Source organism: Salvelinus fontinalis, chromosome 18 (genome assembly GCF_029448725.1).
Source record: "Salvelinus fontinalis isolate EN_2023a chromosome 18, ASM2944872v1, whole genome shotgun sequence".
Taxonomy (NCBI): Eukaryota; Metazoa; Chordata; class Actinopteri; order Salmoniformes; family Salmonidae; genus Salvelinus; species Salvelinus fontinalis.
Window position 1 is genome coordinate 29,505,788 of NC_074682.1, and position 17,843 is coordinate 29,523,630.

A 17,843-nucleotide genomic window follows, 5' to 3' on the forward strand; every position below is an offset into this window, starting at 1 on the left:
ACGATTTATTGTGGAACTAGGATTCCTGGCACTGCATTCTGATGAAAGTTCATCAAAGGTAAGGGAATATTTATAATGTTATTTCGGATTTTTGTGGACTCTTTGGACTCCAACATGGCAGAGAATGGCTGAGCGCTGTCTCAGATTATTGCATGCCGTACTTTGTACTAAAGTTATTTTTTTAAATCTACCACAGCGGTTGCATTAAGAACCAGTGTATCTTTAATTATATGTGCAACAAGTATTTTTCATCATTTTCAGTATTTTTCAGAGTTTTTCTGTTAGATTACGTGGCTGTCTAAAATTTCTCCAGACATTTTGGTGCCATTTGTGACCAATGTAAAACCCCGATTTGTAGCTATAAATATGCACATTTTCAAACAAAACATAAATGTATTGTATAACATGATGTCATAAGACTGTCATCTGATGAAGTTGTTCAAAGGTTAGTGATTAATTTTATCTCTATTTGTGGGTTTTGTGAAAGCTATCTTTGCGGTGAAAAAAGGGCGTTGTGTGTTGGGCTATTGTGGTGAGCTAACGTAAATATATGTTGTGTTTTCGCTGTAAAACATTTAAAAAATCGGACATGTTGGCTGGATTCACAAGATGTTTATCTTTCATTTGCTGTATTGGACTTGTGATTTCATGAAATTATATTATATGATATTAATGTTGTTTTGTTTCTCCTGTTCAGACGCTCTCCGTGTAATGTTTCCTGTCTGTTGTTTATTAAATGTTCACTGCTTGCACTTACTTCTCATCTGTCCTTACAGAATGCTGTCACCACAATTTGAAGCATCAAGGAGTTTTTGTTTTTTGTTTTTGTTGGTGACGTCGGGTCCGGCTTCCGCTGCCGAAGGAACCGGGGATGCCTCAGTTGGCTCGTCGGGTTCCATGCCTTAGCCGGCTCGTCGGGCTCCCACGCCTCAGCCGGCTCGTCGGGCTCCCACGCCTCAGCCGCCACGTCAGGCTCCCACGCCTCAGCCGCCACGTCCGACTCCCACGTCTCGGCCAGTCCGTCAGGCTCGCCTAGGTGGGACGCTGGGTGGCGGCTCTGGGGGGGGGGTACTGTCATGCCTGCTCCTACTCCCCCTCTCTGTGCCAGACTGCCCATCATTATGCACACCTGTCATCATCATCACTCACATCAACGTTCATTGGACTCCTTCACTTTGTTGATTGCCCTTCTGTTTTCTGTCCGTTGTTTATTAAATGTTCACTCCCTGTATTTGCTTCTCGTCTCCCAGTATCTGTCCTTACAACGGCCTTGGTCTGGGGAGGTGACAAAGAACCCGATGGTCTCTCTGAGAGAGCTCCAGAGTTCCTCTGTGGCGATGGGAGGACCTTCCAGAACGACAACCATCACTGCAGCACTCCAACAATCAGGCCTTTTTGGTAGAGTGGCCAGACGGAAGCCACTCCTCAGTAAAAGGCACATGAGAGCCCGCTTGGAGTTTGCCAAAAAGCACCTAAACACTCTCAGAACATGAGAAACAAGATTCTCTAGCAAAGTTCAGCAAAGTTCAAAGATCCTTGTTGAAATCCTGCTCCAGAGCATTCAGGACCTCACTCTGGGGCAATGGTTCACCTTCCAACAGAACAACGACCCTAAGCACACAGTCAAGAAAATGCAGGAGTGGCTTCGGGACAAGTCTCTGAATGTCCTTGAGTGGCCCAGCCAGAGGCTGGACTTGAACCCGATTAAACGTCTCTGGAGAGACCTGAAAATAGCTGTGCGGAGACACTCCCCATCCAACCTGACATAGCTTGAGAGGTTCCGCAGAGAAGAATGGGAGAAACTCCCCAAATACAGGTGTGCCAAGTTTGTAGCGTCATACCCAAGAAGACTCGAGGCTGTAATCGCTGCTAAAGGTGCTTCAACAAAGTATTGAGTAAAGGGTCTGAAAATGTATGTAAATGTGATATTTACATAAGTTATATTGCAAAAAAGTATATATAATGTTTTTGTTTTGTCAGTATGGAATATTGTGTGTAGATTGATGAGTGAAAAAATGATAAGGGCGTAACGTAGCAAAATGTGATAAAAGTGAAGGGGTCTGAATACTTCCCGAATGCACTGAACCTTTGATGTAGGAGATGCAACAAAGCAATACATTGATGCGCAATGTTTTTGGTATTTTGCCATGGATTTACTTTGTTGAAGTGGAGGTGAATGTTGAATGGTCAGCGTCTTCAGCTGCTGTGTGATTGAGTTTGGTTCTTTACACACGTCTGGCTCTTTATCTCAGTCTGCAGCACTGGTTAGAGGTCTGGGTTTGGATAGCCTCTGCTGAGTCCCCAACAACCGGATGTTCAAGTTTTCAGGGAAAGTGGAAAAAGAGACACTTTTGAGGAGATGGGAAACTCGTTTGGAATCGTATTACCTCCCATTGTGTATGTTGCCTATGTCCCAGAATTGTGGCCAGTTGACGATGCAAAGAGAGCTCTCCTTCAAGGAGGGAATGGGATTCAATTGGGCGCTAGCTCAAAAACCCAACATTACAAATATTTTCCGAGATGTGAGATAATGAACTTGTTCTCTGTAATATCATAATATCAAAGGCTTTGCAATTGTGAAATAACGTACTTTTGAGGAAAATAGGCACATTTCTGAACTCATACCCTGACTTTGAGAAGGGACCACATGATGCAGCATAACAATGTGAACACGATTGGTCGACCGTCTGCTGGGTGGAGCGTTATATGTTTCTCCATTCATTGACCAATGGGATTTTTATCTCCGCTTGTCTCTAATATCTCTGTTAACAAGGTGACACACCATCTTAAATCCATTTACTGTATTACTTGAACAGTGCACCTCTCCCAAACTTTTGTATGTCAGTGATCTAGTTTCAAACTTTTCTGTGTCAGTGATTTAGCTTCAGGTGTTTATTTTACACCTGCTACGTACGTTGTTTGAAGTTTTAGTCCTTTAGCAAACACTCTTATTGTCACGATCGTCTTCTTGAGAGAGAGAGGACCAAGGTGCAGCGTGTGAAAAATACATCTTCTTTATTTTGGAAGAGAGAAAAAACATGAAACGAACACTATACACAAACTAACAAAACAACAAACGACCGTGAAGCTAAATAACGTAAGTGCGAAGACAAGCAACAAACGTTCAACATAGACAATTACCCACATAAACCTAGTGCTTATGGCTGTCTTAAATATGGCTCCCAATCAGAGACAATTAATGACATCTGTCTCTGATTGAGAACCATTCAGGCAACCATAGACACAGCTAGACACCTACACTAAACACTAACCCATCTACTCTACTTAACCCCCTAAACCATACAACCACCCTAGACAATACAAAAAACACATACCTTCCCCATGTCACACCCTGACCTAACTAAAATAATAAAGGAAACAAAGACTACTAAGGCCAGGGCGTGACACTTATCCAGAGTGACTTACAGTAGTGAGTGCATACATTTTCATCCTTTTTTTATACTGGTCCCCCACAGGAATTGAATCCACAACCCTGGCATTGTAAGCACAATGCCCTACCAACTGAGCTACACTGCCTAACACAACTGGGCTATGTTAGGCAGCATGTATGGAGCTAGTCGGCTGGGTGTATGGGGTCAGTAGGCTGTGTGTATGGAGATAGTAGACTAGTTGTATGGATTTAGGAGGCAGGGTGTATGGCAGGGGTGTCAAACTCATTCCACGGAGGGCCTTGTGTCTGCAGGTTTTTGGTCTTTCCTTTCAATAAAGCCCTAGACAACCAGGTGTGGGGAGTTCCTGACTAATTAGTGATGTTAATTCATCAATCAAGTACAAGGGTGGAGCGAAAACCCGCAGACACTCGGCCCTCCGTGGAATGAGTTTGACACCTGTGGTGTATGGGGTCAGTAGGCAGGTTGTATGGGGTTATTAGACTGGATGTATGGAGTTAGTAAGCAGGGTGTATGGGGTTAGTAGGCTGGGGTGGGACCCTGGTCTGAGCTCTGGTACTCTGGGTTTGGAGGTATTGTGGTCTGGGGGAATGGAGGAATGGGGATCTGAAGGTCTGGGGTAATTAGGAGATGGAGGGAGAGTAGTCCTGGGCCTGGGGGCTGGGGTTCTGATACTGGTTTGGGGTAATGGGGGAATGGATGACTGGAGGAGAGGTGGAACTGTTCTGTGTGATGTCTTCATTGTCTCTGGGTAGCTCTCTCTGGGGAGTAAGGGCCTCAGCTGCTGATGTAGGTCAGCCACACACATTGAAAACACATCTCTCTCTCTGTCTCTCTGATAGGTCAGAGCCGTATCAGGAGCCAACCAGGAGTTGTGACAGGAGAGGAGAGCCAATCAGAGGAGAGAGATGTTGGTGCAGGGCGTGCCTTGGGTCCTGTCTGTCATGTCGTTGCTCCTGCTGCTGTGGCAAGAAGTGTCTGCTATCGAGGTTCCTCTTGATCGTAAGTCCATCAATCAAATAGCGAACACATGAAATCAGTCAAAACATTGTTTTATAATATATATTTTATCGTAAACTTTTTGTTTTCATACAATTTAGATACCGGTGACCCACCCAATGGTTTTGGAATTGAAGGGCAGTGAACAGAAACTGAAGATAACAGAGTTTCATGCCACATCCCGTACTAACCTAGTGGTGTTGCATATGAAGTGATTTATATATACATGTACAGTGTATACTCTATGTAAAACACAACACAGTTATCCTGCAGATCCAGCTTCATGTACAGTGTATCTTCTATGTAAAACACAACACAGTTATCCTGCAGATCCAGCTTCATGTACAGTGTATACTCTATGTAAAACACAACACAGTTATCCTGCAGATCCAGCTTCATGTACAGTGTATACTCTATGTAAAACACAACACAGTTATCCTGCAGATCCAGCTTCATGTACAGTGTATACTCTATGTAAAACACAACACAGTTATCCTGCAGATCCAGCTTCATGTACAGTGTATCTTCTATGTAAAACACAACACAGTTATCCTGCAGATCCAGCTTCATGTACAGTGTATCCTCTATGTAAAACACAACACAGTTACCCTGCAGATCCAGCTTCATGTACAGTGTATCTGTAAGAGCTGTCGCTCTCCTCATCCTCAGATGAGGTGAGGAGAGAAGGATCTTCTGACCAAAATGCGGAGTCTGGGAAATATGCCATCTTTATTAAAAATTACAATGATGCAGATGGCAACACGAAAACTAAACAAAACACTTTCAAACTACAAAATAACAAAACGACGTAGAACGAAAACCTGAACATAAACTTACATAACTGGAACGTAAACTCACGAACAGGCAACAGACGACATCGAAACAAAACGAACAGCCAAACAGCTCCATATGTGAAAAAAACATCGATAACGACACGAAGACATCACAAGAGACAATCACCCACAAACACACAGTGATAATGCCCTACCTAAATATGACTCTTGATTAGAGGAAAATGCAAACCACCTGCCTCTAATCAAGAGCCATACCAGGCACACCGAAACCAACATAGAAACAGATAACATAGACTGCCCACCCAAAACACATGCCCTGACCATAAACACATAAAAACAACATAAAACAGGTCAGGACTGTTACAGTACCCCCCCCTCAAGATGCGCACGCCGGGCGCACAAGCACAAAGTCCAGGGGAGGGTCCGGGTGGGCAGTTGACCACGGTGGTGGTTCCGGCTCAGGACGCTGTCCCCTTACCACCTTAGTCACTCCCCTCTTCTGTCTACCCCTTCTAATGACCACCCTAACACTACCTTCCCCTAAATAAACAGCTAGCACCAGGACAAGGGGCAGCACCGGGACAAGGGGTAGCACCGGGACAAGGGGCAGCACCAGAACAAGGGGCAGCACCAGGATAAGGACCATCACTGGGACAAGGGGCAGCACCGGGACAAGGGGCAGCACCGGGACAAGGGGCAGCACCGGGACAAGGGGCAGCACCGGGACAAGGGGCAGCACCGGGACAAGGGGCAGCACCGGGACAAGGGGCAGCACCGGGACAAGGGGCAACACCGGGACAAGGGGCAGATCCCGGCTGAAGGACTCTGGCAGGTCCTGTTTGGACGGCTCTGGCAGGTCCATGCTGGCTGACGGCTCTCTACGCTCATGGCAGGCTGACGGCTCTTGACGCTCATGGCAGGCTGACGGCTCTCGACGCTCATGGCAGGCTGACGGCTCTCGACGCTCATGGCAGGCTGACGGCTCTCGACGCTCATGGCGCTCTGACGGCTCTGGCTGCTCATGGCTCTCTGACGGCTCTAGCTGCTCATGGCTCACTGACGGCTCTGGCTGCTCATGGCTCTTTGACGGCTCTGGCTGCTCATGGCTCTCTGACGGCTCTGGCTGCTCATGGCTCTCTGACGGCTCTGGCTGCTCATGGCTCGCTGGCGGCTCTGGCAGATCCTGTCTGGTTGGCGGCTCTGGCAGATCCTGTCTGGTTGGCGGCTCTGGCAGATCCTGTCTGGTTGGCGGCTCTGGCAGATCCTGTCTGGCTGACGGCTCTAGCGGCTCCTGTCTGGCTGACGGCTCTAGTGGCTCCTGTCTGGCGGATGGCTCTGTAGGCTCATGGCAGACGGGCGGCTTTGCAGGCTCATGGCAGACGGGCGGCTTTGCAGGCTCATGGCAGACGGATGGCTCAGACGGCGCTGGGGAGACGGATGGCTCAGATGGCGCTGGAGAGACGGATGGCTCAGATGGCGCTGGGGAGACGGATGGCTCAGATGGCGCTGGGGAGACGGATGGCTCAGATGGCGCTGGGGAGACAGATAGCTCTGTAGGGAGGAGAAGGAGAGACAGCCTGGTGCGTGGTCTAGGCACCGGCTGCGCTGGAGAGGAGGAAACAGCAGGAGAGAGAACCCGGAGAGACAGCCTGGTACGGGGGGCTGCCACCGGAGGACTGGTACATGGAGGTGGCACCGGATATACCGGACCGTGAAGGAGGACACGTGCTCTTGAGCACCGAGCCTCCCCAACCCTACCAGGTTGAATGAACCCCGTAGCCCTGCCAGTGCGGCGAGGTGGAATAGCCCGCACTGGGCTATGCAGGCGAACCGGGGACACCACCTGTAAGGCTGGTGCCATGTACACCGGCCCGAGGAGACGTACTGGAGACCAGCTACGTTGGACCGGCTTCATGGCACCCGGCTCGATGCCCAACCTAGCCCTCCCAGTGCGGCAAGGTGGAATAGCCCGCACTGGGCTAAGCACGCGTACTGGGGACACCGTGCGCTTTACCGCATAACACGGTGTCTTACCAGTACGACGCCTTCTACCTCCACGGTAAGCACGGGGAGTTGGCTCGGGTATCCTACCCGGCTTTGCCACACTCCTCGTGTGCCCCCCCCCAAGAAATTTTTGGGTCTTACTCACGGGCTCCCAACCGCGTCGTCGCGCTGCCTCCTCATACCAGCGCTCCTGGGCTGTGGCTGCCCTCTTCTCCTCCTTAGGACGGCGATATTCCCCTGGTTGAGCCCAAGGTCCTCTACCGTCCAATATCTCCTCCCAAGTCCAGAAATCCTTATTGCTCCGTCGAGCATTCCCATACCGCTTGGTCTCTGTATTTTGGTGGGTGATTCTGTAAGAGCTGTCGCTCTCCTCATCCTCAGATGAGGTGAGGAGAGAAGGATCTTCTGACCAAAATGCGGAGTCTGGGAAATATGCCATCTTTATTAAAAATTACAATGATGCAGATGGCAACACGAAAACTAAACAAAACACTTTCAAACTACAAAATAACAAAACGACGTAGAACGAAAACCTGAACATAAACTTACATAACTGGAACGTAAACTCACGAACAGGCAACAGACGACATCGAAACAAAACGAACAGCCAAACAGCTCCATATGTGAAAAAAACATCGATAACGACACGAAGACATCACAAGAGACAATCACCCACAAACACACAGTGATAATGCCCTACCTAAATATGACTCTTGATTAGAGGAAAATGCAAACCACCTGCCTCTAATCAAGAGCCATACCAGGCACACCGAAACCAACATAGAAACAGATAACATAGACTGCCCACCCAAAACACATGCCCTGACCATAAACACATAAAAACAACATAAAACAGGTCAGGACTGTTACAGTATCCTCTATGTAAAACACAACACAGTTATCCTGCAGATCCAGCTTCATGTACAGTGTATACTCTATGTAAAACACAACACAGTTATCCTGCAGATCCAGCTTCATGTACAGTGTATCCTCTATGTAAAACACAACACAGTTATCTTCTACTGCCTCAGAAACCCGGATCCGGGAGCACCCCCCACCCCCCACACACTGTTTAGCATAGCTAGCATAGCTTCACAAGTAGATAGTAGCATCTAAATATCATTAAATCACAAGTCCAAGACACCAGATGAAAGATACAGATCTTGTGAATAAAGCCACCATTTCCGATTTTTAAAATGTTTTACAGGGAAGACACAATATGTAAAGATGTACATCTATTACCTAAAAACACATTAGCATAATCCACCATCTTTTATTTGTCCACCAACACCAGTAGCCATCACCAATTCGGCTAAACTAAGATATTTATAGCCCCTAACCAACAAAAAAACTCATTAGATGACAGTCTGATAACATATTTATGGTATGGGATAGGTTTTGTTAGAAAAATGTGCATATTTCAGGTAGCTGCCATAGGTTACAATTGCACCCACCGTCACAAATGGACTAGAATAATTACAATGAGCAACGTGTTTACCTAACTACTAATCATCAAACATTTCGTAAAAATACACAGCATACACTAATCGAAAGACACAGATCCTGTGAATACAGACAATATTTCAGATTTTCTAAGTGTCTTACAGCGAAAACACAATAAATCGTTATATTAGCATAGCACATAGCACATAGCAGCCCAGCATTGATTCTAGCCAAAGTGAGCGATAAAAGTCAACATCGCCAAAAGATATTAATTTTTTCACTAACCTTCTCAGAATTCTTCCGATGACACTCCTGTAACATCATTTTACAATATACATATACAGTTTGTTCGAAAAGGTGCATATTTAGCCATACAAAACCGTGGTTACACAATGAAAATAGTAGCAAAACAAGCCTGAAAATGTCGGTCGCCATCTTTCAGAGTGATCTAGTTTAATTAATAGCTAATCATATACTTGACTAAAAAATACAGGGTTTACAGGAATCGAAAGACAAATTAGTTCTTAATGCAACCGCTGATTTACATTTTTAAAATTATCCTTACTTTTCAATACAGGGTTCGCCAAGTGAAGCTATACCAAACAAAATGGCGAAATATGCGTTTAAAATATTTCGACAGAAACACGATTTATCATATTAAATATTGCTTACTTTGAGCTGTTCTTCCATCAGATTCTTGGGCAATGTATCCTTTCTATGTTATAAACGTCTTTTGGTCGATAGATGTCCTCTGTCCTTCGAAATGTCCACCACCAACGACCGACATCCCAAAACGTGTCCAAACTTTCAGAGTGCACGACAAATAAATTCCTCAGAATCGCACTAAACGGATATAAATTGCTATAAAACGGTTCAAATTAACTACATTATGATGTTTTTAACACCTAGAACGAGTAAAAACATGACCGGAGAAATATTGCTGGTTAGAAAACGATTTGGAACGAGGCAGGTCCGATGTCCTTGACGCTTCAGGCGCACGACGAGAAAGGGCGGTCTCTATACATTTTGGTCTTTTATAATGGCTGTGAAAATCCCATCGATTCCATTGAAAGCGTGATGACGTACAGACACCCAGAGGAAGACGTAGGCAGTGTCGGTTTCTTCATAGCATTCACTGTCGCCTTAAAAACAGACCCCAGATCAGAGGTAAAAAAATTTGAAATCTGAACCCTGTCATGAAAAGTGCTGTAGAAATTGTTCTGTACAACTCAGAGACAAAATTTCAACTTCTATAGAAACTAGAAGGTGTTTTCTATCCAATAATAACAATAATATGCATATTGTACGATCAAGAATTTAGCACGAGGCAGTTTAATTTGGAGACACAAATATGCTAATGCGGAACAGCACCCCCTATAGTTCCAAGAGGTTATCCTGCAGATCCAGCTTCATGTACAGTGTATCCTCTATGTAAAACACAACACAGTTATCCTGCAGATCCAGCTTCATGTACAGTGTATCCTCTATGTAAAACACAACACAGTTATCCTGCAGATCCAGCTTCATGTACAGTGTATACTCTATGTAAAACACAACACAGTTATCCTGCAGATCCAGCTTCATGTACAGTGTATACTCTATGTAAAACACAACACAGTTATCCTGCAGATCCAGCTTCATGTACAGTGTATACTCTATGTAAAACACAACACAGTTATCCTGCAGATCCAGCTTCATGTACAGTGTATACTCTATGTAAAACACAACACAGTTATCCTGCAGATCCAGCTTCATGTACAGTGTATACTCTATGTAAAACACAACACAGTTATCCTGCAGATCCAGCTTCATGTACAGTGTATCCTCTATGTAAAACACAACACAGTTATCCTGCAGATCCAGCTTCATGTACAGTGTATACTCTATGTAAAACACAACACAGTTATCCTGCAGATCCAGCTTCATGTACAGTGTATACTCTATGTAAAACACAACACAGTTATCCTGCAGATCCAGCTTCATGTACAGTGTATACTCTATGTAAAACACAACACAGTTATCCTGCAGATCCAGCTTCATGTACAGTGTATACTCTATGTAAAACACAACACAGTTATCCTGCAGATCCAGCTTCATGTACAGTGTATACTCTATGTAAAACACAACACAGTTATCCTGCAGATCCAGCTTCATGTACAGTGTATACTCTATGTAAAACACAACACAGTTATCCTGCAGATCCAGCTTCATGTACAGTGTATACTCTATGTAAAACACAACACAGTTATCCTGCAGATCCAGCTTCATGTACAGTGTATACTCTATGTAAAACACAACACAGTTATCCTGCAGATCCAGCTTCATGTAAAGTGATATCTCTTAACAATAGAACTGAGCTCACATACACTCTCTGACCATCCCCTATCCCGCACGTACGCACGCACGCACACTTACACACACGCACACATAGACACACACACACACTTACACTCACACACTCGCATATATTGATGTGTTACCCAGTGAATCTGTTCAGTCCATCCATATGATCTAAAGATATTTCTGCATGGTTTAACTATAGTCGAGTGGTTATTCTACCAACTGAATTATGAATTATGCATGCTAATTCAATATGAATTTAATGTATATGTTTTCATCCAACACAGAGCTGAAACCAATTTAGCAGTAACCGATATTCAAATCTACAGTTGAACCATAGAACTCTGCACATTGATATTTGATGAGCATATAGAGTAGGTTGTTCCATAATACTGTGCAATCAAATGTGACAGTTTCTCACGTATGACTGACTACGGTGGCTCTATCTTCTCATAACCATTCACCTCTGACTACCCATCATTGATTTCAAATCAAATCAACATTTCAAATCAAATCAACATTTCTAATCAAATCAAATTTTGTTGATCACATACACATGGTTAGCAGATGTTAATGCGATTGTAGCGAAATGTTTGTGCTTCTAGTTCCAACAGTGCAGTAATATCCAACAAATAATCTAACAATTCCCAACAACTACCTAACAAACACAAATCTAAAGGGGTGAATGAGAATATGTACATATAAATATATGGATGAGCGATGGCTGAGCGGCATAGGCAAGGTGCAGTAGATGGTGTAAAATACAGTATATACGTGAGAAACTTCATCCACCTCTGGCCTGCTCGCCTCCCTACCACTGAGGAAGTACAGTTCCCGCTCAGCCCAGTCAAAACTGTTCGCTGCTCTGGCACCCCAATGGTGGAACAAACTTCCTCACGACGCCAGGACAGCGGAGTCAATCACCACCTTCCGGAGACACCTGAAACCCCACCTCTTTAAGGAATACCTAGGATAGGATAAAGTAATCCTTCTGACCCCCCCCCCCCCCTTAAAAGATTTAGATGCACTATTGTAAAGTGGCTGTCCCACTGGATGTCATAAGGTGAATGCACCAATTTGTAAGTCGCTCTGGATAAGAGCGTCTGCTAAATGACTTAAATGTAAATGTATATGCATATGATATGAGTAATGTAAGATATGTAAACATTATTAAAGTGGCATTATTTAGAGTGGCATTGTTTAAAGTGACTAGTGATCCATTTATTAAAGTATCCAGTGATCGGGTCTCAATGTGGGCAGCAGCCTCTCTGAGTTAATGATTGCTGTTTAGCAGTCTGATGGCCTTGAGATAGAAGCTGTTTCTCAATCTCTTTGATGCACCTGTACTGACCTCGCCTTCTGGATGATAGCAGTGTGAACAGGCAGTGGCTCGGGTGGTTGTAGTCCTTGATGATCTTATTGGCTTTCCTGTGACATCGGGTGCTGTAGGTGTCATGGAGGGCAGGTATTTTGACCCCGGTGATGCGTTGGGCAGACCGCACCACCCTCTGGAGAGCCTTGTGGTTGTGGGCAGTACAGTTGCCGTACCAGGCAGGATGCTCTTGATTGTGCATCTTTAAAAGTTTGTCAGATTTCAGCCAAAACATCAATACACACACACACACACACACACACACACACACACACACACACACACACACACACACACACACACACACACACACACACACACACACACACACACACACACACACACACACACACACACACACACACACACACACACACCCTGATACACTACTCCTATACCAGGCCATTCTAACATGTATAAAAGCTTGTGCCTCCCATTGGACTGACTCCAGTGTGAATATGAAACTAAGAGACAAAGGAAAGGCGACATTTTCTCTCTCCTTTCTCTCTTGCTTTTTTCATAAAGGAGAATAATAGCTGTGAATGTCTCACAGTGGTGTTATGAAAAATGATTTGATAGGGATAAAGTGCCATGGGCACCTGCTATTTGGCGGTCAAACACACCTGCACACTACTTATTCTCGACCTCACACACACAGCCATCAGCTGTCATCACCTCTGTAGTCTCCACCTCATCGACCCTCTACAGCACCCTCAATGTCTCTTTATACTCCACAACCTTTCACCGCTGGCCTCAGAAAGCTCTATTAATTAGTGTCAGACAGAGGACTCTCACACACACGCACATGTGCACACACACACAACAGGGAGAGAGAGGGGAACAGAGAGAGAAGACCCCCCACAGAGTAAAATGCATAATACCCTCATAACCCTCTGACATCTCCCAAACATATGGAGAGGGAGGGAGGGAAGGAGGGAGGGAGGGAAAATCAGCACTGGTCATTGAGAGACCACAGGGAGGTTATCCCAAATCTTCTGGTGCTCCCAGTGCATTTAATGCTATAACTGAGAGGACTGAATGGGAGCATGGGTTGTCTATAGGACTGGATGTATCTAATGTGAGGTGATGACAGACGGATTTATCTCTGTTCTCATTCCCCTTCCCTCCCCCAACCCTCTGTCTCCCAGCTTCCAGTGGTGACCTGTATTGATGATGATTGTCATGTCCTTGTTAGCCTATTATGTTCTTTCTCTCAACCCTCCCCTTTCCCTCCAGCATGGGCATGGCTATATGGCATAATGAATATCATTCTGAGTAAATAAAACAACTGTGGGGGTTGGGTGTTTCATCTGTCTATAGGCAGCTGTTCCCCCATAGCCTTGGACACACACACACACACACACACACACACACACACACACACACACACACACACACACACACACACACACACACACACACACACACACACCCCCACCCCCACACCCCCCCCCCCACACACACACACACACCCACACACACACCCACACACACACCCACACACACACACACACACACACACACACACACACACACACACACACACACCCACACACACACACACACAGACTGTAGTACATATAAAGACAGAAAGTCCTGAGAGGAATAGCTCTTGTCATTCAGACACACAGCGTTGGACCACTACTGTATGTCAATTACACTATGTCAGTCATGGCCATTTACAGGGTAGCTAAAGAGTGCCATGAAGACAATATGAAATATATTATAAATGTATAAATGTAAATTTACTGTTTTTTGATAGATTATTTATGCAGTGGAATATAATTAAATATATGTGTATATTATTTTCATCTGTACTGTTCTTGAAAATCACTAACTTGCTGATTCTAGCAGATGAAAATCATATAATCTCTCTGTCCCTCTCTCCGCTGCTCCCTCCTTTAAAATCAACCTTTTCCCGATGTGGAATCATCAACAGGTAAGTTTACATCTCATTGTTTCAGCTTAATTGTTTCAGGACATATTCACAGTCATTGTAGTCAATAAACGTATTATGCTACTCTAGTAACAAAATGTACTTTACATACAAAACATGGATATAACAGTATCATAAATATTGTTTTGTAGAATAACATTTTATGACATGCCTACTCCATAACAATAGAACTGTAACTACAGTATGTGACTAACATTGTTTAACGCTATAGACATGCTCTAGCTATAGAGCTGTGTTACAATGAGCACTCTAATATCACTATCAACACCTGCAACATCTCTCTCTCTCTATCTCTGCCCTCCTCTCTCACTCACCCTCTTTGGGACTAACAGAAAAGATCCAGCAGGGTTGTAAGTATTCTTTATTAACACAGTAACATTTTGTATTGTGTCTACTGTGTCTATTTTCTGTTGTGTCTGTTGTCTTCACTCTTAGAAAAAAATGTTTTTTCAAAGGGAAGCGGAAGAACCCTTATTGGTTCTAGAGAGCACTTTTTCTTCTTAGAGTGTATTGAGTCTGCTGTAATACTCAGTACTGTTTCTACATTGTCTCTATGGGGGATGAAAATACCAATTTGAACCCACATTTACAGCAGTAAATGATATAATGGTGTACTTGCAGTAGCACTAGGAGCTAGGGCTGTTGCGGTGACTGTATTGCCGCCACACCGGCATGATGGCAGTCAAAAACCACATGACCGTTTAGTCATGGTAATTAGGCTTCTCCAAGCTCGGATGCTGCTGATGGTCATTAGTAGCTTACCAAACTTGCTAACTGCCTGGAACTCAGCACTCTGGAAGCACTCAGCACTCTGACATCATGGTTAGCAGATGTTAATGTGAGTGTACTTGTGCTTCTAGTTCCGACAGTGCAGTAATATCTAACAAGTAATCTAACAATTCCCAACAACTACCTAATACACACAAATCTAAAGGGGGTGAATGAGAATATGTACATATAAATATATGGATGAGCGATGGCCGAGCGGCATAGGCAAGATAATACAGTATATACATGTGATATTTATTTATTTTTTATTTTACCAGGTAAGTTGACTGAGAACACGTTCTCATTTGCAGCAACAACCTGGGGAATAGTTACAGTGGAGAGGGGGATGAATGAGCCAATTGTAAACTGGGGATTATTAGGTGACCATGATGGTTTGAGGGCCAGATTGGGAATTTAGCCAGGACACCAGGGTTAACACCCCTACTCTTACGATAAGTGCCATGGGATCTTTAATGACCTCAGAGAGTCAGGACACCCGTTTAACATCCCATCCGAAAGACAGCATCCTACACAGGGCAGTGTCCCCAATCACTGCCCTGGGGCATTGGGATATTTTATTAGACCAGAGGAAAGAGTGCCTCCTACTGGCCCTCCAACACCACTTCCAGCAGCATCTGGTCTCCCATCCAGGGACCGACCAGGACCAACCCTGCTTAGCTTCAGAAGCAAGCCAGCAGTGGTATGCAGGGTGGTATGCTGCTGGCGATGAGTAATGTAAGATATGTAGACATTATTAAAGTGGCATTATTTAGAGAGGCATTGTTTAAAGTGACTAGTGATCTATTTACTAGTCACTTTAAATGTAAATGTACTCAAATCTAATGAAACACTTCATGTGAGTCCATGAGCTGATGTTGTACAACATCTCCATAGGCTATGCAATTGCATGAGAAAACAGAGGGGATCCCATCAGATTTCTATAGACTAAGCCTACTATATTTATTTCTCAACTTCCCTAGTATTAAGCACATTGCTTCTCTTTACAACAGGAGTATAGCCTACCTGGCTGGCATGAAAATGAACCACGGGAAAAATCATCCTCCATTTGCTATTTAAGTGCATAGATGACATGTATTTTTTCCAGCTGCCTCTGTTTGGAGACAGGTGCATGATAATAGTGTGATGGGTGACAATATTAGCCTACGATGCCCAGCAAACAGCGCATGCTTATTTTCTGTCGGCGACTTTTTCAAATCATAGTCGCATACCTCATGTAGCCTGGCCTATATGTTTTGATAAGGTTTGTATCACAACTAAAGTGGCCAAATAACTTCGTAAAATGAAGCACATTAATCTGCTTCACAACGGGTGTAGAGCCTAACTGGCATACATACGCAGCACGTGAGTTTCAAATTTGGGAAGATCATTTTCACCATAAAAATGCACCTTAATAATAAAAGCATTACATGCATAATCACATTTGTGGTCACTTTTGAGAATGTTGTTTTCCTGCTAATGGAACATACACACTTATAGCCTGCTGCCGTGTGCACATTGCTGCGCTTATAATGTGAAGAAATAGCCTAATAGTTGATCAAAATTTTAAGCTAAACGTTCTGATCTGTTGCGTCAGCCATATTGCTTAAAACCGTTTTTCTGATGCTAGTGGTTGTATTGATTTGGGATCTATTGCATCCCACAACTGTCCCAGACTATGTCTGGAATATTTATTTATCGTACAGAATATAATAGGTCGACTTTTGTACTATGGGGGATAGTAGATTGACATAGACTAGTGTTTTTGCTGTTCTTTAGGCCTACACATCTTGTTGGCTGATGAAAAGTAAATGTGGACAGTTCTTCCAATATCTTCAATATGCACCTGGGAATTGGATAAGGACGCGTTGCGCAGCCTTATCAGCCCAAGGGCACAAAGGCATGGATTTTTTTAGGAGGCATTACGACCACACAAAGGTGATGCCACCGGGGAAATCGAGGCAGTATCAAGTGCTTGTCAAATAGTGAATGAGAGACTGATGAAGTGTTTACATCCTGCGCAAAAACATGCTTTTCATGCAGCTTTTTTCAAATCCTCATTAGTCTCATCATGCAGCCTTACAATGTATTAAAAATGAATGAATGAAGCATATAGGAGGACCTCTTTCTTTGTTAACAGCTCAACATAGAATAGCTGCGTGTGCGTGCACACTCCCTCCAATCTTTTGGAAAAAAGATCCTTTCTATTTTATTCAGATATGTTCAATTGTATTCTTCATGCTATAAAATAATATAAAATAATGACATGGAATTCTAAGCAAATCATGTCTGCTAAATGAACGAATGTAACCCACAGCCATATGGAATAGCCAGATCAGGGCCTAACATAAGGACAACTCAGAGTATGCTATTCTGTTCTTCTGAAATAGACTACATTTTCTTCATATCATGTTTCTTTAGACCTGTCTAAAATAAATAATGGATTTATTGTGAAGGTGTAGGCTATATTACATAGATTTATTAGACTTTTTAAAATGTAGATGTTCCAAAAAGGTCTGCATCAGTGGCTTGTAGGTTGTGTGTGGAAGCCAGGAGATGCTAAATGTATTTTTGTTAATTAACGGTCAATTACCGTGAGACCAGCAGTTATTTGCTTGACAATCACCGGTTGACAAAATTTCATGACTGCCACCGCCCTACTAGGAGCACGTTTTACTTTCCATTCCGAAGCAACTTACATTAATTTGATCTGTGTTTGTATGGTTGCCATAGAAACACAAATGGATGGCTGTTACCTA

At 43.9% G+C, this 17,843-nt stretch overlaps 1 protein-coding gene across 19 annotated transcripts in view; it reads left to right on the forward strand.

Annotated features, from left to right (window-relative positions):
- Window positions 1-17,843, forward strand: part of LOC129815253 (neurofascin-like) — a 171,518-nt gene that overhangs the window by 78,507 nt on the left and 75,168 nt on the right. For 12 of the 19 annotated variants that reach the window (XR_008753404.1, XR_008753403.1, XM_055868869.1 and 9 more), the window contains exons 2-3: window positions 4,253-4,412; window positions 14,652-14,669. Coding sequence is in view for 12 of the 19 variants with exons in the window: in XM_055868869.1 (XP_055724844.1) it covers window positions 4,319-4,412; window positions 14,652-14,669 (112 nt within the window). In the remaining 7 variants the exon portion in view is untranslated. Of the gene's footprint in view, window positions 1-4,252; window positions 4,413-4,510; window positions 4,638-13,852; window positions 14,302-14,651; window positions 14,670-17,843 lie in introns of those variants that run through there. The other 7 variants (XM_055868875.1, XM_055868872.1, XM_055868871.1 and 4 more) reach the window with 4 other exon arrangements.